Source organism: Macaca fascicularis, chromosome 8 (assembly GCF_037993035.2).
Source record: "Macaca fascicularis isolate 582-1 chromosome 8, T2T-MFA8v1.1".
Lineage (NCBI taxonomy): Eukaryota > Metazoa > Chordata > Mammalia > Primates > Cercopithecidae > Macaca > Macaca fascicularis.
Window position 1 is genome coordinate 46,639,590 of NC_088382.1, and position 14,543 is coordinate 46,654,132.

Genomic DNA, 14,543 nt, shown 5'->3' on the forward strand with positions numbered 1-14,543 from the left:
TAACCCACACCATGTTAGTTTCTTAATTCTGGACTTTCTCAGTGTGTCAGTGTAGAAGCAGCTAACGCTTCCAATGTACACAACCCAGACTTTTCATGACCCCAGCCTGACTTCGACGCTGCAAGCCTCCCTCTAGGTTCCCCGGGGCGAGTGCCCGAGTGCGTGTTGGGCTCCCGGCGGGGCTCCAGGCCGGCCCCGACGGACTTCCCCGCCTTTGCCCAGTCGTGCCCCTCCGCGGAGGCTTGCCAAGGTCTTGTCTGCTGCACTTGATGTGTGCAGCTCAGCTTTACTGTGTCTGGGCTAAGCCCCACAGTTTCTTTTACAGAGTGATTGTCCAACTTCAGGCATCTGGGTCCGCGAGTGGTGGGTATGGGCCGGAGTGGGGAATCAGCCTTTCCAGCAAGGTCCCTGCAGATGCCGCGGATCTGAGAAATACGCTTTGGAAGGCCTGGCAGTGCGTCTAGATCTGACAGCTGCTCTGCATGGGCCTGGCTCCAGGCTGAAGCAATAGTGGGTCAATGCAAAATCGTTCTCTCAAGTTCGGGAAGCAGAAGCCAGAGAGGGAGACTGGGTAGGTGCGCGCTGGTACCGCCGAAGCGTTAGCTCTGGCTTCAGTGCGCGGCCTGAGGAGGACGCCAGGGGGCAGCAGCGTCACGCCCGCCCGCCCAGGACGCGCTTCTGAACGCGCAAGCGCAGTAGGCCCAGTGCGTGCTGTCCTGGGGTATAGCAGGGGGCGCAGAAGCTTGGGCTGCAGGTAGGTCCTGGGGCGAGGGGCGAGAGGGCGAAGCGGTGAGGGGGCGTGTAGCTGGGTTTCTCGAGGGGCCTGTACGTGGCCCGGCCCGCAGCGCCGGCCGCCTGTGCGGAGGCTCCCTGGGAGGCTGCGCTTGGCCTGGGCGGCCGGGTCCACCGCGCCCAGCCCCCGCCTCCGCGTCCAGCCCTGCGCGGTAGCGGGAAGTTAAAGGACCCGAGAAGGGCCAGGCGAGGTGGCTCCAGTCTGTAACCCCAGCGCTTTGGGAGGCGGAGGCGGGAGGATCGCGTGAGCTCAGGCGAGAGCAGCCTGAGCAACATGGCGGAACTCTTGTCTCTGTAAAAAAAAATTTAGCCGGGCGCGGTGGCGCCGCCTGTAGTCTCAACTACTCGGGAGGCTGAGGCGGGAGAATCGCTTGAACCCGGCGGGGGCGGAGGTTTCAGTGAGCCGAAATCGCGCTACTGCACTCCAGCCTGGGGGACACAGTGAGAGACTGTTTCTATTATTATTACTTTATTATCATTATTATTATTATTTGAGACGGAGTCTCGCTCTGTCGCCCAGAATGGAGTGCGGTGGCGCGGTCTTGGCTCCTGGGATCACAAGGCGTCCGCCACCACGCCCAACTAATTTTTGTATTTTTAGTATAGACGGAGTATCACCATGTTGGTCAGGCTGGTCTCGAACGCCTGACCTCAGGTGATCCGCCCACCTCGGCCTCCCAAAGTGCTTGGATTACAGGCGTGAGCTACTGGGTCCGGCAGAGGCTGTCTTTGTTTAAAAAAAACAAAAACCAAACCAAACCGAAACAAAAAACGAAAAACAAAAAAACCAGAAAGGACCTAGGACTCTGTCTCGGCTCTTTGCCTTTGGGTGTTTATTCTGCACGAGATCATTGTTGCCAGGAGGTGTTAAGTGTAATCATATTCTTCTCTTTTTTTAGAAAGCAAAATTTCACTCTTTTGTTGCATAATCTTGTCTTTGTCACCCTTTGCCTTTACTGTAGGACCCTAAGGCTAAATAAGCATTAAGAATATTTAAAATAATCCTTCTAATGTACCTTGTGCTTTATTGGCACAATGGAATTCTACTGTAAATTGCATTGGATGACACTACTCTGTGTCTTCCCTAGTTGTAGAAAATACCTTGTAAGTCGGTAAAAACTAGTTTTGTCCCTTTTCTTTTTTCTTTAAGCCAAGCTTTTCTCTATCAATAAGCCTGCCTATCAGTGTCAGAAATGCTTTGTATATCAATCGTGCCTGAATTTCTCCTGCCCAACCTGCCCCACCATCTTTATTCCTTAATGTGCAGGCTGTTTTCAGGACCAGTAAATTTCAGCGGTTTTTGCTTATTTCTGGACACGAAAGTTCCTTCAGCCACACAGCCTCATGCTATGCTCTGGGCGGCCTACTCCAGAATATGCTCTGAAACAAAAAAGCAAATCGGGGCTGAGGTGGGCTGAAGTCTTCTTTAAGAAACAGGCAGTCCCAGGGTCCCCTAGACCAGTCCCTAGGTGACCACACTGGGTTTGATTTAGTTCAACTCCTGAGCATTGTGGTATTTAGGGGAAAAATGGGCTTGAGTCCAGAAAACTTGGCTCCTCTGTGTATAGTGACCTTAGACATATTACTTCACCTCTGACTCAGTTGTCTTATCTGTGAAATGGAAATAACAACAATTATATCCACTTCACAGAATTGGTGTGAAGTTGACACTGTATAAAAGTCAAATGAATTTTTGAGTTTTTTTTTTATTTTGTTTTGGTGTTTTTTCTTTTTGCTGAGAGAGGATTCAGAAGTGAATGTGAGGACTTAGGGATACATAAAAGGTTAATGGGGCATATAAAATTTGTATTCAGCAAGAAATGCATTAAAGGTTTTCTTAGTAATGCGGAGGGTCCAACACAGATTAGAAAATATGCATTTGTAGAGTCCCACAGAGTTTTGTAGCTGATGTTGGCAGCCTTTGAGTGGAAATGAAAAAGTGGACAGGGCAAGTTACATGGGGCTGGTGAATGATAAGCAGATCTGGGTTTATGATGAAGCTTCTAGTCTCTTCACTTGCTCAAATACCTTCCAAAACTCTGGCAAGGGGCTCAGCACTTTTACATTCATAACTGTGTATTCTTAAAGAATTACCACTCGTCGTCCCAACTTATATAAGCTTCAGGCCCCATAAAATCTGAATCCACCCCTAGTGGCAAGGAAGGATTGGTGGGAGGTTAGGGGTAAGGAGGGTTGGAGGGTTGAAAGGATTTACCACAGGGTTTGAGCTGGGAAACTTGGATTGAAGAAGGAGGTGGCAGATGAGGGGCCTCAGAGAATGGGAGCTGTGAGGAGAGGAAGAGCGGATGCGGTGGGGTGAACACAGGAGAGGGAAAGCAGCCTTCATGGCTGAGGCCATGAAGAGGGAGAGGCGCAGAGTGACCAGGCAGTCGTGTGTCTTTGCTGAGTACCCACTGTGTGCCAGGCACGGGGGTGCACTGGTGAACAGGACAGACAGGCAGGCCTCTTGGTGCTTAGAATTTAGAGGAGGCCGGGGCCTGGGTATCCCAGAAAGGGAGCCTTTGAGGACTGAGGAAAGCTCAGGCGCCAGAGAGTGGGGTGCAGGGAGGGTTTAGGGAAGCAGATAGGGGCTAGATTTCAGGAGGCCACCTAAGAGTTTGGACTTGATCCTGTGGGCCGAGTCAGGGGCTGTTGAATGTTAAGCCAAGTGGGATCACATCAGTACTTAGGAAGCTCTCCCTGCATGGGCCGGACACGGACACGGTGGCTCATGCCTATAATCCCAGCACTTTGGGAAGCTGAGGTGGGCGGGTCACGAGGTCAGGAGATTAAGACCATCTGACCAACATAGTGAAACTCCGTCTCTATTTTTAGTAGCTGGGCGTGGTGAGGTGCCTGTAATCCCAGCTACTCAGGAGGCTGAGGCAGGAGAATCCTTTTAACAAGGGAGTTGGAGGTTGCAGTGAGCCGAGATAATGCCATAGCACTCCAGCCTGGCGATACAGTGAGGCTCCGTCTCAAAAAAAAAAAAAAAAAAAAATAGCTCCCTGCATGTATCAGAGAAACTTTCATGTATGCCTGGGGAGATGTGTACACAGCTTGTCTCACTAATTGTGGAAAAGTCAAACCAGTTGAAAATAGTGAACTGGAGTTTTGTACCTCTGCCTGGATAAATCTCAGAAATGTAATGTTGAGCTTTTAAAAAAGTTAGTTGCAACAGGATAATACCAGCCCATCACTGTTTGTATAAAGCTTGAAAACATATGTATGATTTGTGAAAATAAAAAGCATGTATGGGAAGCGGAGTTTGGTAGCCCATCCCTGTAGTCAGTCCCAGCTGCTTGGGAGGTGGAGGCAGGAGGATCACTTGAGTCTAGCCTGGGCTACATAGTGAGACTCCATGTCTTAAGTAGATAGGTAAGTAGGTAGGTAAATAGATATGATCGATTAGATAGACAGACAGATAGATAGATACATAGATAGCATGTATAGGAATTATATACACCAGTGGTTTTCAGACTTTAGCATGCATCCAAATCACCTAAAGGATTTATTAAAACACAGATTTTCATTTCTGATTTAGTAGGTTTGGAGTGTGGACCCAAGAATTTGCATTTCTCCCAGGTTCCTGGACGATGATGCCACAGGTCTGGCGACCACAGTTTGAGAATCTCTGATGTCCACCGACTTGAAGATAGAGATCACTTCTTGGGAGGGGGTAGAATTGGATGGGGAGGAGTCCAGAGGGGCTTCGACTCTATTTTTAATATTTAATTTCTTTAAAAAAAGATCTGAAAAAATGATGCAATGTAACTTGACAAAGCTGGATGAATGCTTATGATTTTTTTAAATTTTTCTCTGTGTGTGAAACAGAAAAACGATACTGTTTGCTGTGTAATCGTGAGAATGGGCTGCAAGAGAGGAAAAACTGGGTGTCTGCTTGGGAATCTCTTGCGGAAACCCAGGTGAGAGGTGCTGCTGGCTCACGGAGGGGAGTGGAGGGTAAGGGCAACAAGGAAGGAGAGATGCTAGCAGCTGTGAGAGAGGTTTTGGTGGGAGCATTGAATGCATGTGGTAATTGGTTGGTTTGGAGGTTAGGGGAGGGAGGAATCAAGTCACACACGCCTGGTCTGTAACTTGAGCGGGTGGTTGGGTCATGAGCCCATCACAGAGGGAACCCTGGGGGAGGGTCATGTAGGGACGGGGGAGTTCTGCAGTGGACATCCCATACCTTGATAGGCCAGTGAGCGAAGCGTAGGAGAGATCTAGTCTGCAGTGCAGACTTAGAAAGCATCAGAGTTCAGATGGCTGCTAGTGTCCCAGGTATGGGTGAGGTTACCTGGGCCTTTGGCAGACCTGGAGGAATGCCTTCACCTAAGGCAGGGCTTGGCCAACCACAGCTTCTGCTTGTTTTTGCATAGCCTGAGAGCTGGGAATGCTTTTATCTTTTTAAATGTTAAGGGGAGACTTCAACGAAAATATAATTCACAAGCCATAACATTTGACATTTTAAAGTGTACAATTCAGTGATATTTAGTATATTCACAAGCTTGTACAACCATCATCACTGTCTAATTCGAGAGCATTTTAGCTAAAAAGAGACCCGATCCCCATCAGCAGCTATTCCACCCCCCGCCCCCCCAGCCTCTGGGAGCCACAAATCTACGTTCTGTGTCTGAATTTGCTGTTTCTGGACATTTCATGTAAATGGAATCATATGGTATGTGGCCTTTTTGTCAGGCTTATTTCACTGAGCATGATGTTTCCAAAGTTCACCCATGTTGCAGCATGAATTAGTGCTTTATTTTTTATGGCTGAATAATACTCCATTTATGAACGTACCACATTTTGTGTATCCATTCATCTGCCAGTGGACACTTGGCTTGTTCCCACTGTTTGGCTGTTGTGGATAATGCTTCCGTGAACATTCATGTATAAGTGTGTGTGTGAGTGTGCATGTTTTCATGGGTACACACCGGGCAGTGGAGTTACTGGGTCATGTGGTGACTGTGCTTAACCTTTTGAGGAGCGGCCAGACTGCTTTCCACAGTGGCTGCATTTTACTTTCTCACCAGTGATTTTTGAGGATTCCAGTTTTTCCCCATCCCCATACACTTGTGTTTTTACTGATTTTTGTATTATAGCCATCCTCATGGGTGTAAAATGCCATCTTGTCACACTTCTGATCTGCGTTTACCTTGATGATTGGTGAAGCTGAGCATCTTTCATGTGCCTGTTGGCCATCAGTGTATCTTCTTTGGAGAAATGTCTATTCAAGTCCTTTGCCCATTTTAAAAATTTTATTTATTTATTTTTTTGAGACAAGGTCTCACTGTCACCCAGGCTGGAGTGCTGTGGCACGATCACAGCTCACTGCAGCCTTGGTCTCCTGGACTCAAATGATCCTCCCACCTCAGCCTCCTGAGTAGTTGGGCCTACAGGCGCATGCCAACATGCCTGGCTAATTTTTAAATTTAGATTTTGTAGACAGCAGGTCTTACTATGTTGCCCTGGCTGGTCTGGAACTCCTAGGATCAAGTGATCCTCCCGCCTCGGCCTCCCCAAAGTGCTGGGATTACAAGTGTGAGCCACCAATGCCTGACCCTTTGCCCATTTTTTAAATTGAGTTGTTTTTTGAATCTTTTGAGTTGTTCATCAGACATCCACATGGAGATGTCAAGGAAGCAAGCCTTGAGTTCTGAGGAGAGGCTGGGAATGGAGTTTTACTTTTGGAAGTCATCAGCAGGCAGTGATGAAAAGTCCTGAGTCTGGGTGAGCTCTCCCAGGGAGTGTGGCAGAGGCCTGAGCTCTGAGCTCTGGGCGACCCCACTAAGTGGACTCAGAGATGAGGAGCTGCCAGTGTAGTTTCCTGGAAACCAATTATAAAAGGCGTTTAAGGAGGGAGTTATCAATCACGGTAATGTTATTGATAGGTCAAGGAAGACTGGGGCTGTGCTTTGACTGTTGTGTTTAGTTATGTGGAGGTCACCTGTGCTGACTGTGATATGGTCAGTTTGGGTGAAGTGGCAGTGAGTTGGAGAGAATGAGAGGACAGAGCTGGGGGTGGGGTTTGCCTGAGCTGGGCTCAGGGCCAGTTTCATGGTAACAGACAGTTTGTAGTAATAGGAGAGTGCAGGAACCTGGGGTGGGGCTTGGGAACTGGTGGAAATGCTCTCTGATTGCTTCTGTTTTTCTGGTAAAATAGGATGATCTCGTTAGATGATCAGCTGAGAGTGAAGGTGGGGGAAGAGGTGGTACATGTTTGGAGAAGGAGAGTGTGAGCTTCCAGCTAGCCTAAGGCCACTTGGGACACATCTGTCATGTTTTTTGACTCACTGCGATAACCAAGGCTGCACACTGGCAGGACTTGCATATCTCCATCAGAGGGACAGAGAATCATCTGAGAGGGCGTGGGGCAGGAGTCCTTCGGGGCCTCTCTGACCTGGCCCGGTGCAGAGAGCTCGGGATGGAAGTGGCATGAGTGCTAATAGGGGGTCAGAGGTACAGAGGATGTGGGAATGGGTGGTGGAGTGGGGGGAGACTGGAGCTTTGCCATTGGGGGCCTGGGCTGAGCAGGACTTGGAGCATGTGTGATGAGCCTTATGGCAGGGGAGGCTCATGGCCCAGTGTGTGCTTAGGGAAGTGGGCAGCAGAGCAGGTGAGGGACCCACGGGTATGTCACAGGGGTAGGGTGTTGAGGAAGTTCCAAAGCAAGCTAATAGGGGTTATGGCTGGAGAGAGGTCCAGTGTGGGCTTTTGGGGGATAGGGTGGTAGAGGTACCAGGATGTGTGCTAATAGGCTTCTGAAGCCTCGTGTGTGGTGATGAGGGTGTGTGTGATGTTAGCGTTGTGTGTGTGTCTGTGGGGGCCTGCAGGGTAGGAGAGAATGGGGTGCTTATGGAGGGGAGGTGGTTGAAGGATTCTAGTGCTGTGTGTGCACTTGTGGGGGTCGTCTGTGGTGGGTGTGTGCATGTGCATGTCTGGGTAGTTGGAGCCCAGTGCATGCTAATGGAGCAGAGCTGGAGGGACCTCATGGAGGGATCTGATGGAGGGAGGATGGTGGGAGACCTTGGCCTGTGCTGGCGGGGATGAGGATTGTGAATCTCTGTGGGGCAGGGGGTGGTGGTATAGGAAGGGTCTTGGTACCGTCAGAGGCCCAGTGCACTGAGGGTCAAGGAGGTGTGAGGTGTACTTGTGTCCCTGAGCATGAGGATACTCTAGGAAAGGGCAGCCAGATGATTTATGGTGTCCTAGAGGCAGCTACTGTGGGTTTAGAGCCATAGAGGCACTGAAACGTGTGCCATTGCTGGGAGAGTCAGCAGTGTGAGGTCTGGAGTATGCTCAGGAGCGCCAGAACAGTGTGAGCTTGTGTGCTTGCGTCTGTGGGGTACTGGAATGTGTTGAGGTTCCAGGGAATACTGATGCAGGGGGTGAGTAGAGCCGTGGAGGGGATAAAAATAAATTTAAAAGGCCAGGTGCAGTGGTTCATGTCTGTAATCCCAGCAGTTTGGGAGACTGATGCAGGAGGATTGCTTGAGGCCAGGAGTTCAAGGCCAGCCTGGGCAACATCATGAGACCCAGTCTCTACAAAAAAAAAACAATATAAAAATTAGCTGGATGTGGTGATGCACACCTGTAGTCCCAGCTACTCAGGAGGCAGAGGTGAGAGGATTGCTTGAGTTTGAGGCTGCATTGAGCTATGATTGCACCACTGCATTCCAGCCTGAGTGACATAGTCAGACCCTATCTCTAAAAGAAAAAAAAAAAGGAAGAAAATCGTAGAATTTTGGAGATGAGTGAAGTTTAGGCAAATTTAAATGAAGTGGTATTTTGATGGGCTCAAAGCCATGTAGAACTGAGTGTAAAGGGGCCAAGATCTAGTCTGGACTGCAAAGTGGTCCCCTTTCCTTAGAAACTACCAGATTAACATAGATGTACAGGATTATCTCCAGAAACTCCTTATCTGAAGCTCTGCCCTGTTCGGAAACTGAGGTTGCTTCTCTGTGTCAGGGTGACTTTGATCCTCCAGGAAAGAGTGGGATGTTTTATTCCAATTGATAAGTACTTCAAACTGCAAAATTTCTGGTAGTCTGTGATTGTAGAGAACATAATTTCTAAATAGTAAAAAAGGAGTCTTCATCCAAAGGGGGTTTTTGACACTTTATGGCTGCAGTGTGTTCTTAGTGTGTTCTTAGGAGAAATGCTGTTTTCTGTTAATGGTTTCATTGGTGTCTTGTCCCAGCTCTGGAAATGGGAGTGGATTTTGTTTTCTCAAGGAGGAGGTAGTATCCTGGATTTTTCATGGCTGGCTCCTCTCAGGCCTCTTGTCGCAGTGCGAAGGTCACCTCCTCAGAGAGGTCTCCTGGGATGCTTCCTCCAGGGAGTTCCTACACAGTTACTCTCTATCCTTGAACCCCCATCACAGGATGATGATAGACCTATTTGTTTACTTGTTTATTGTCTGTCTTCCCCACTAGACTTTCCCCTAAGCTCCAGCAGGATAGGAACCTTGCTGGTGTAATTCACTGTGTGTGTGTCTCCAGCACCCACTGCAGGGCTGAGCACATAGAAGCTGCTCAGGACGTGTTACGGGAATGAGCAACCACAAGTCAGTGATGGAGGCGAAGAGAGCAGACTGGTACAGAGAGACTCTGATGGGCTTCCCCATGGCGCTGCTCTGTCCTGGGACTTGAGAACTTGAGGAAACCCGGACTTGAAGCAGGAGGAGGGCCCTGGGAAAGTTGGACCGTTTGGACTATGGCGATTTGTCTGGGTACATAGCTGCAGTTTCTGTTTACATACTTCCTGTTTTGTACTTTGCAGCAGGGTGTTTCCAGACCAGTCCCTGGGCGCCAACTAGAGTATGGACTGACCAGGTACCTGGTTGGAGACCTGAGCTGGAGAAGGAGATGCGCTTGGTAGGTAACCCTGCATGTCGCAGCTGTCTCTGACTCAGTTCTGTCTCAGTGTTTCAGCATTCCAGTGCTGTTCAGCTGGCTCCCAATGGCATGGCCACATCCACTGTTAAACTCTCCATATGCTTCCATTCTGCTCCATTCTGCTTCTGTAAATCACCTCTGCCACCCATAGTCCTACTTCAGGCCTCTCTGCACCCAGGCCCCTCCACCATGGCCTTGCACAGCTCCAGCGGTAGAGCCCACATGTTATCAGTGGTTCCTCATCACTGGTGTGACTTCTGAGTGGTCATCTCTCCAATCTCATCACTGTTATTCTAGCTCGTGTACTTGTCAGCTCCTGTCCGTAGTCATAACCAGGGCTTCTTAACTGGTCTCCCCAGCCTCAGTCTCTTTCACCCCAAATCTGCCTTTCATAACTGCTGAAGAGTAGCTTTTATTTCTTAAAACTGTTCAGGGGATTCTGAGTACCTCCCAGGGAACAGGACAGCTGCTTAGCTGGGTTCGAGAGAGGCCGTCAGCCTCCCAGCCTCCACCTGCTACCCTAAGCAGCCTCCTTCTGCTGTCCTTTGGTACCCTCTGTCCCCATCCCACCAGTTGACTAATACATTTTGCTTTCATTTTACTGAATATTCATGAGCATCTATTCAATGCCTGCTACTGTGAGTCGTACAGAGTTAGACACAAACACCTCCCACCTAACCTAATCTAGAGGAACCCGTATTTTAGTTTGTAATAAAAAGTAATGATTATGGGAACAGCTAACATTGGGCATTTGGGATAAGCCTGGTGTTCGATACCTGCTTTAATCCCCACGGTAACGCTGTAACTTACAGGACCCTTGAGTAGAAGAGGAATCTGGACGCATTCTTGGAAATGAAAGCTGACTGTCATGACTTCTTGTTTCATTGTGTATTTTAGGAAATTGCAGAGGCCGTCAACATGGAAAAGCAGCCCCAGAACAAGAGGAGAGGCCTCGCTCCCCGAGAGGTGCCACCAGCCGTTGGGCTGCTGCTGATCATGGCCCTGATGAATACTCTGCTCTACCTCTGCCTCGACCACTTCTTCATTGCTCCTCGACAATCCATTGTGGACCCCAGACACTGTCCCTATGGTCACTTCAGGATAGGACAGATGAAAAACTGCTCACCTTGGCTGTCCTGTGAGGAGCTGAGAACAGAAGTGAGACAGCTAAAGCGTGTCGGGGAAGGAGCCGTGAAGAGAGTGAGTCCGGGTTCATTTCTGATTGCTGTCATCATGTTATTTTGCTTAACACAGTGTCCTCCAGCTCCATCCATGCTGGCACGAATTGCGGAATTTCATCCTTTGTTACTGCTAAAGTGTATTCCATTGTGTATGTGCACCGCATTTGCTTTGGTTGATTCTGTACTTTGGCAACTGTGAATAGTGTACAGTAGGCATAGGTTTCAGCCCTTCGGGAAGCAGTGTAGCATCCAGTGTTAGGAACCCTGCTGGCTCTACGTTTTTATTGTTAAGCTCAATAATCTTATATCTGGCACTTTATTATTATTATTTTTTTTATTTTTGAGAGTCTCACTCTGTCACCCAGGCTGGAGTGCCGTGGCGCCATCTCAGCTCACTGCAACCTCCACCTCCTGGGTTCAAGCGATTCTCGTGACTCAGCCTCCCGAGTAGCTGGGACTATGGGTGTATGCCACCATGCCTGGCTAATTTTTTTATTTTTAGTAGAGATGGGGTTTCATCATGTTGGCCAGGCTGGTCTTGTACTCCTGACCTTAAGTGATCTGCCTGCCTCGGCCTCCAATTGGACTTTATAATCCAAGGCAGGAAAAAAGGCAAATGCATAGAAAACTAGAAACAATACTTGTAGAATAGTTCATTAAATGATGGTCCATCCACTTGACAGAATATTCTGCAGCTGTTGTGTAGTTAGGAACCCCAAGAGGCAACAAGAAGAAAACCTTATGATGATAAGTGAAGAAAAAAATATACAAAATTGTGTAATTGACTTTTCAACTGTGAAATTACGTATATATGTAGATAAATAAAAAAATGGCCAGGCGCGGTGGCTCATACATGTAATCCCCGCACTTTGGGAGGCGGAGGTGGGCGGATCACTTGAGCACAGGAGTTCCAGACCAGCCTGGGCAACATGGCAAAACCTTGTTTCTACAAAAATAAAAAAATTAGCCTGGCACAGTGCCGTGCGCTACTTGGGAAGCTGAAGTGGGAGAATCTCTTGAGCCCGAGGAGTTTGAGGCTACAGTGAGCCATGATCTTGCCACTGCATTCCAGCCTGGGTGACAGAGCAAGACCCTGTCTCCAAAGGAAAAAAAGAAAAATTGAAAATGATAGAAATTGTGCTAGGGTGAAAGGGGGATTATGGACAATTTCTTTTCCTGTTTTTCAGACTCTATGATGGTATTACACTGATTTGTAACAATTTATTTTTAATTGGCACATAATAATTATCCATATTTATGGGGTACATAATGATGTTTCCATACCTACTTACAATGTGTAGTGATTGGATCAGGGCATATCTGCCATCTCAAACATGTATCACTTCTTTTGGTTGGGAACATTCAATATCTTCTTTTCTGGCTATTTGAAAGTGTATTGTTAATTATAGTCATCCTATGGTGCTATGAAACACTATAACTTGCTTCTCCTATCTAGCTGTAATTTTGTATCCTTTAACAAATTTCTCCCTATCCTTACCTTTGCTCTACCTTTCCCAGCCTCTAGAAACCTGTTCTGCTTTTTACTTCTTTGAGTAAGCTTTTTAAAACTTCTGCATATGCTTGTTGCCCAGGCTGGAGTGCAATGACGCAATCTGGACTCACTGCAACCTCTACTTCTGGGTTCAAGCAGATCTCCTGCCTCAGCCTCCTGAGTAGCTGGAGTTATAGGCATGTGCCACCATGCCTGGCTAATTTTGTATTTTTAGTAGAAACAGGGTTTCTCCATGTTGGCCAGGTTGGTCTTGAACTCCTGACCTTGTGATCTGCCCACCTTGGCCTCCCAAAGTGCTGGGATTATAGGCGTGAGCCACTTCGCCTGGCTGCACATATCTCTTTGATATATTGATTTCCTTTCCTTTGGGTATGTACCCAGTAGTGAAATTGCTGGATCATATGGTAGTTCTGTTTATAATTTTTTGAGGAACCTCCATGCTGTTTTCCATATGGCTGTCCTAATTTACATTCCCACCAGCAGTGTATAAGAGTTTCCGTTTCCCTGCATCCTCACCAGCATTTGTTATTTTTTGTCTTTCTGATAATGGCCATCCTAACTGGGGTGAGATGGTATCTCATTGTGGTTTTGGTTTGCATTTTCCTGATGATTAGTAACATTGATCATTTTTTCAGCAATTTATTGGCCATTTGTATGTCTTGTTTTGAGAATGTCTGTTTAAATCATTTGCCATTTTTTGATCATACTGTTATTTTTTTCTGTTGAGATGTTTGAGTTCCTTGGATATTGATCCCTTGTCAGATGAATAGCTTACAAATATTTTCTCCCATTCTGTAGTTTGTCTCTTAACTCTATTTGTTTCCTTTGCTGGGAAGGTTTTTGGTTTGTTATAATCCCAGTAGTTTATTTTTGCATTTTTTTTTTTTAACTGAGTCTTGCTCTGTCACCCAGGCTGGAGTGCAGTGGCACGATCTTGACTGACTGCAACCTCCACCTCCCAGGTTCAAGAGATTCTTGTGCCTCAGCCTCCTGAGTAGCTGGGATTACAGGCGCCCGCCACCATGCCTGTATTTTTAGTAAAGATGGAGTTTCATCATGTTGGTCAGGCTGGTGTTAAACTCTTGACTTTAGGTGATCTGCCCTCCTCGGCCTCCTGAAATGCTGGGGTTACAGGCTTGAGCCACTGGGCCCGGCCCTCAGTTATAATTTTACAAAGGCGGTTTCAATCCCTCCCTTTGGGGTTTCATAGCATCTTACTCTTAAGGTGTGCGCTGTGAAGATGGGAAGAGGCCATCGATCGCTCTGGCTTCTTCATGCTGACAGGAGGCATAGTTGGGGTCGGAGTTGACCGTAAGGTGAGAGGAGTAGAACTGCTTTGCAGCTGTCTGAGTATATTCATGCAGGCTGGGCTGTGGTTCCAACACTTTCATGACAAAGGCAGTAGTATCTTTATAGTTTTAGTAGAGCATTTGAACAGACAGTCTACTATAAGGTAAGTAACAAGTTTTAGGATAAGGAGTGCAATTTCCAGTTTTAAAAGTAAAGATTTGAAAGCATTAGTTTGGGGACTTCATAAAGCGCATCAAGAATAATTTTTTTTTTTTGAGATGGAGCCTTACTCTGTCGCCCAGGCTGGAGTGCAATGGTGTGATCTCGGCTCACTGCAACCTCTGCCTCCCGGGTTCAAGCAGTTTTCCTGCCTCAGCCTCCTGAGTAGCTGGGATTACAGGCGTGTGCCACCACACCTGGCTAATTTTTGTGTTTTTAGTAGAGATGGGGTTTCACCATGTTGGTCTGGCTGGTCTTGAACTCTTGACCTCATGATCTGCCCGCCTTGGTCTCCCAAAGTGCTGGGATTACAAGCATGAACTATTGCACGTGGCAAGAATACCTTTTTTTTTTTTTTTGGTAGAGAGGGAGTCTTGCTCTGTCACCCAGGCTGGATTGCAGTGGTGTGATTGTAGCTCACTGCAACCTCTGCCTCCCGGGTTCAAGCAATTCTCCTGCCTCAGCCTCCTGAGTAGCTGGGACTACAGGCGCACGTCGCCATGCTCAGCTGATTTGTTTTGTATTTTAGTAAAGATGGGGTTTCACCGTGTTGCCGAGGCTGGTCTTGAACTCCTGAGCTCAGGCTGTCCGCCTGCCTTGGCCTCTCAAAGTGCCAGGATTACAGGCATGAGCCTCCGCACCTGGCTA

General features: G+C 47.8%; 1 protein-coding gene across 8 annotated transcripts in view; it reads left to right on the forward strand.

Annotated features, from left to right (window-relative positions):
- The first annotated feature begins 703 nt into the window (after positions 1–703).
- The window catches only part of POMK (protein O-mannose kinase), a 55,742-nt gene continuing 41,902 nt past the window's right edge, over positions 704–14,543 (forward strand). For 3 of the 8 annotated variants that reach the window (XR_010577268.2, XM_065519180.2, XM_045398214.3), the window contains exons 1-4: positions 704–754; positions 4,627–4,718; positions 9,577–9,671; positions 10,590–10,892. Coding sequence is in view for 4 of the 8 variants with exons in the window: in XM_065519180.2 (XP_065375252.1) it covers positions 9,663–9,671; positions 10,590–10,892 (312 nt within the window). In the remaining 4 variants the exon portion in view is untranslated. Of the gene's footprint in view, positions 755–4,626; positions 4,756–9,576; positions 9,672–10,589; positions 10,893–14,543 lie in introns of those variants that run through there. The other 5 variants (XR_012416416.1, XM_065519182.2, XR_012416415.1 and 2 more) reach the window with 3 other exon arrangements.